Source organism: Protobothrops mucrosquamatus, unplaced genomic scaffold (genome assembly GCF_001527695.2).
Source record: "Protobothrops mucrosquamatus isolate PMUCROS unplaced genomic scaffold, P.Mucros_1.0 scaffold481, whole genome shotgun sequence".
In the NCBI taxonomy this organism is placed as follows: domain Eukaryota; kingdom Metazoa; phylum Chordata; class Lepidosauria; order Squamata; family Viperidae; genus Protobothrops; species Protobothrops mucrosquamatus.
In genome coordinates, this window is record NW_015386801.1 from 513,602 (window position 1) to 519,472 (window position 5,871).

General features: G+C 42.4%; 1 protein-coding gene across 1 annotated transcript in view; it reads left to right on the forward strand.

Moving 5' to 3' along the window:
• Positions 1 to 5,871, forward strand: part of SPEG (striated muscle enriched protein kinase) — a gene marked incomplete at its 3' end in the record, with an annotated part of 116,691 nt that overhangs the window by 95,288 nt on the left and 15,532 nt on the right. Inside the window, 3 exon segments of the mRNA XM_029284274.1 lie at positions 336 to 440; positions 3,346 to 3,552; positions 5,530 to 5,653. Of these exon segments, the coding sequence (XP_029140107.1) occupies positions 336 to 440; positions 3,346 to 3,552; positions 5,530 to 5,653 (436 nt within the window).

Sequence of the window (5,871 nt, forward strand, 5' to 3'; positions counted from 1 at the left end):
GCCTTCAGGCGCCTTGGAGAATAGCTTGACTCCCTCTTCTTTGTGGCAGCCCCTGAGATATTGGAACACTGCTATCATGTCCCCCCTCGTCCTTCTCTTCATTAAACTAGACATACCCAATTCCAGCAGCCGTTCCTTATATGCTTTAGCCTCCAGTCCCCTAATCATCTTTGTTGCTCTTCTCTGTACTCTTTCTAGACTGTCTCAATATCTTTTTTACATCGTGGTGACCAAAACTGGATGCAGTATTCCAAGTGTGGCCTTACCAAGACATTGTAAAGTGGTATTAATACTTCATGTGATCTTGATTCTATCCCTCTGTTTGTCTTTTACAGATGTGGTACCCACGCCTCCTGATGGTCCACCCATCATAGCAGCTGTCACTGGCAGAGGTGTCACACTGAAATGGAACGCGCCAAAGTGGCTGGATTCAGCTATTGGTAGGCAGGGACAGGAAGACAACAGGGATGCAAAGGGAAAATTTTACTCCCAAATTCTACTGTTCTAGAGTCTCTAGTGGATTTTCAAAGACAGGCCATAAAATATGCTGAGGAAACAGGTGGTTGTTCCTGGGCACTTGTGTGAACAATCTGTGGTATTCTTTGTGACAAAGATCCCCACTAATTGATAGCTGCCATTGAGGTGTGTTTTGCATCCCTCTCAACCTGCTGATAGGGAAAGGGCATTACTCAGCAGCATTAAATTGGCAAATATGTCCATATCAGAAATGAGTAGTTTTTGCTCTCCAAAATCATGCCTTCGGCAAAGTAAAATCTTGGTAATAGTCTAGTCTTTGCTAGACATGAACCTTTCAAGAAATTTATGGGCAAGGGCAATCTAACGGGTCCTGTGCATTTGGACTTAGAAAAAGCTTTTGATAAGGTTCATCACCAAGGGTTCCTTTCAGATTCAGCAGCAGTCCTGGCTTACAAGGACAGGATATATGTTGGTAGCTATATAGTTTGCTTAGAAATGAACTGAAATTAGAAGTTGAGTAGCACAGCAGTCAGGTTTGCTAATGAAACAAAACCATTCAGCATAATAAAATCAAAGCAGGATTGCAAACAATGTCTGAAGGATTTTTCTAAACTTGAGAAATGCAGATCAAAATAACAAAAACAGTTCAATGTAAAAAAAAGTGTCAAGGAGTAGATATTGGTGGGAAGAAAAAAATAAATCAAACTTCCTGGATATATTAATGGGATGTGAACTGTCTCTGATTGATCAGGAAAAGGATTCTGGGAATCAGAGTAGAAAATGTCTGCCTTGTGCAAGGATGCTTTAAGAAAAACACAAACTCCCTGCTTTGAATGATTAAGAGGAATGCATATAAGGCAGCCAAGAGAGCATTGCTCTTCTTTAATGTATAGCAGCACTGCCTTAGATGAAGTTCCTGTCGCCTTACTTAATTGGAAAAGTACAAAAAGAAATGACGCACAGAATGATTAATGTTTAAAACCCAGGCCTAGATATTTCACCACCACCAAAGCCAACTGGGCATGACTACAGAGAAAATAGAACAACCACAGACCAGCACCTCCCATTCCCAGCCCCCTAAGCTGATCCAGAAATATACCATGATTTTATGTTTGTTCACCACTTAGAAACACTGGTTTGAGATAGGCAGCAAGGCCATTGAGAGATCCAGCAGGGCTAAGATCTGTGCACCACTTCCATCCCGGGTTCCCAAAAGTCATCCACATAGATATCACAGTGTACTATAACCTGGCTTGAGCCCTGACTGAAAAGAATCCAGAAAATCATCTTCCTGTTTGGAGTGAGTAAACTTTCTCTAAAAAGGGAAGATTGGAAAGTGGATGAAAATTACACAGTGCAGGACAAGTTGGGTTAAAGAAAGGCCTCGAGAAGGAGGCAGGCCACTGCTTTCTTCAAGACAGGAAGAATCACCCTCTCTTCCAAAGAGGCATTAACCAATACTTGCATCCAACCACATGCCACATCTCAGAAGGCCTTGACCAGCCAAGATAACACGGGTCCAGAGCACAGGTGGCCAAGCTCGCTGTCTGTGGATCCTATTCACTTCCTCAGGACCAACCAGCTGAGACTTTGCCAAGATAACCAAGCAAAGATATGCCTCAGTTATTTCCATAGATCCAGCTGGCTGAAGTCCCTCTCAGAGAACAGATGTCTAAGGGAAATACGATAGACGTATTAAAAAATCATGAAAAAGCATAAAGTATGTGGATAGTTTTGCCCCTCTTTCATAATGACAGAAGTGAGAATTTCCCATTAAAACTGAATGGCAGGGAGTTTCAGGATCAACAATTCTTATTATACATAATGCATAGCTGAACTGGAATTCACTGCCATCAGATATTTAGATAGTTTTAAAAGGGAACTGGAGAAATTCTTTGTGGATTGGACTATCGGTGGTACCTTAGTTTTCTGCACTAGACAGCAAGTGGACTAATCCAGGAGACCTTCCTTACCTTGTTACGAAATTTGTGGCCTGTACCAAGTGGCATAAATTAAGTTCATTTGCAATATTTATATTATTTCATACATTTTTCTGCGGTTAACACTGTTGTCCATTATTTATTTATGTTCTGCTTGTTATAGGAATGGGTAGGGCTGGCTAATAAATCTTATGAGCAAAAATCTTGTTCAGCTATCCTAATATTTCAGTAGGCATTTACATATTTCTAAACCTACCTTTATAGTCTGTAGTCTAAACTTGGTTTTTTTTACCAAAAGCTGGGGTTCATAACGATCTAAAAGTGCTCTTTAGGGGAAGGGAAACACTTTATACAGAATATGCATTGTATAGTTTCTCTCATGCACTGCCATATAATAATAATAGTAAAGTTGGAAGGGACCTTGGAGGTCATCTGGTCCAATATTGCAGACTGTGGCAGGTTCCTACTACTCATGAAATGTTAATCTATCTCAGCGGTTCTCAATCTATGGGTCGCGACCCCATTTGGGGTCGATCGACCATTTCACGGGGGTCGCCAAGCAAGGCTGTCCGCCATTTTTTTCCCTTTTCCGGTGGGTGCCTTACCTCCCTTGAGCTGGGCCAGCTGGTGGTCGGCCTGCTCCGTCTCTGCCGCTTGCCAGCTACGCCTTGGCCGGCGCAGGGGGTGCAACCACGCATGCGCGGCAGGGAAAGTCCTCGACTTACGACCGGTTGGGTAGTCCTCGACTTACGACTGGTTTAGTCCTCGACTTACGACTGGTTTAGTCCTCGACTTACGACCAGTTGGGGGTCGCGGCATTAAAAAGGTTGAGAACCACTGATCTATCTTGTGTGTTCCTGTGATCAAGTCCAGAATGCTCTCATTTACGAGTCTTAGCTCACCGGCATTTTCCTTCCTCTATTCTTAGACCCTGCCTCTGTCACCTATATTCTCCAGCAGCAGATCCTGGGGTCCAGCCACTGGACTGTTGTTACTACAGGCTTGCATCAAACCAGCCACACCATTCTGGCTCTAAAGAAAAACATTTACTATATGTTCCGTGTACTTACAGCAACAGCTAAGGCGAACAGCAAGCCTTCTCCGCCCACAGAACCGGTGCAGCTCCTTGATCATGGTAAGGCACCAAAGGAATAAAGGGCGAGTAAATGGCTATTTTTCATTGTAGAATAAAAACCCTACTAAAAGGACTCCCACTTTCTCCTGGAAGCAAAGACAGCTGAGCTAACAAGATGGCAGTGAACAAAAAACAAGTCTCCTCAATCACCTCTTTCCTTACCCCACTCCTTTTCTCAAATCCTCACCCTTTTCCCAACAGTGCGACCTTTAAAAAGTCCACACAGAGGCAGGAGTGAGCCCAAGTTCACAAAAGAAACCAAAGAAAACAAGCCAATGATTCATGGTCCATGCTGAAGTAACAGGGGAGCCCAAGATTTAAAAAAATGGGACCACTTGGCAAAAGGAAATTGTTCCTTTTCTGCCCCAGAGTAAGTCTGCGGAAGTGGAGCAAAATGTGGGGGAGAGGAAGGAGAAGGGGAAGGGATGGTGAAGAATGGAATTGGGAGGAAGAAGAGGTGTCATTTCATCTGTCGCCAGAATTGTGACTAACAGTAAATTACGTACTGTTGGCTAGGAAGAGGATTTGAACTCAGGAATCACAGCTCCTACACTCTAATGATTACCCAATAAATGTCTTTTTAGAACCGGGAGGATCAAAGGCATTTATAACAATTGAAGAAAAATGTATGTTTCTACTTCTTCATTTTTTTTTCCTCAGATGTGTTTGTAGCTAGCCTAAAAGATTTTGAACAAGTTCCAGTTCAGAAGAATTCACAGTTACTTCAGATTTCACTCAAAAGACTGTGAACACCTTCTTCAGAGAAACTTGCTCTTTGTTCCTTTGTTGAAATATGAAGCTGATGGCAGTACTCAAATAATTTTGAGAACTCTTGCCATCTGAGAGCCTTGGTTTTGTAGAAAAAATTATTAGTAACTGAAGGCTCTAAATCTGTAACCACCATAAGCAATAAAAAAAATGTGTCTGCCTTACCTCAGGTTGGTCTGTTTGAGGATAGAAAGTTTTCTTTCCTAGTTGGGAAGGTGGATTATTTCTATTTGTGGAATTTATTCCTACTGGTAGCTGAATATTAAATTATCAACAGGAGTGGTCAACATTACAAGCAGGAGTTTTTTAGTATGGTAATAGTCCACTGTTTCTAGAATTCTGTCACAAATATATACTGTATAATATTGCTTTTCAAATGGATCTTTGAAAATGTTTTCTTAAAACCGGAGATTCCAAGTGGCACCTTTCAAATGTGTTGGACTACACCTCCCAGAATTCCTAGCCAGTGTCCACCACGTTTGGAATGCGTCATATTAGAAAAAGTTGTGAAGTACATTCTTCTTACAATGCAAGTTTTATATAAGAATTGTAAGAAGTCTTCCCCAGTGCAGTATTTGACTGAGATGCTACCTAAGAATGCCTTTGGTACAATCTGATCTAAGAAAGATAATTCAGGCCCAGGGGCTAAGAAAAAGGAAATACAGGTAATCCTCGACTTGCAACAGTTCATTTAGTGACTGTTCAAAGTTACAACCGCACTGAAAAAAGTGACTTATGACCATTTTTCACACTTACGACCACTGCAGCATCCCCATGGTCAGGTGTTCAGAATTTGAATGCTTGGCAACCGGTTCGTATTTATGATGGTTGCAGAGTCCCGGGATCATGTGATCCCCTTTACGACCATCTGACAATGGGGAAGGCAGATTCACTTAACAACCGTGTTACTAACTTATCAACTGCAGTGATTCATTTAAGAACTGTGGCAAGAAAGGTTATAAAATAGGGCAAAACCCACATAACAAATGTCTCACTTTCATAACAGAAATTTTGGGCTCAGTTGTGATCATAAGTCGAGGACTACCTGCATATGGAAGGGGTATCCAGGGTGAACTTTATTCCTGTTTAATATAGTTCAAGGAAATTTAGCCCCGCGAACTGAGAAGCATGAAATCTCTCCCTGCAGTGATAGTGTAGAATTCCTTGGATCTGTGGCTGGGGCTCTAATGCGATGGGCTGTGTTTCCAGGTCCGTATATGCCGGAGGCCCCTATCATCTTGGACAAGCCAGATGTGGTGTATGCAGTGGAGGCACAGTCGGCTTCCATCACTATAACTCTCAACCATGTTGAAGCTGCTGTCACCTGGAGGAGGTAGGCCAGCCACCCAATGTAATAATAATAATAATAAAGTTGGAAGGGACCTTGGAGGTCATCTAGTCCAACCCCCTGCTCAGGCAGGAAACCCTATACCATTTCGGACAAATAGCTGTCCAGTCTCTTCTTAAAAACTTCCAGTGTTGGAGCATTCACCGCTTCTGGAGGCAGGTTGTTCCACTGGTTAATTGTTCTAACTGTCAGGAAGTTTCTCC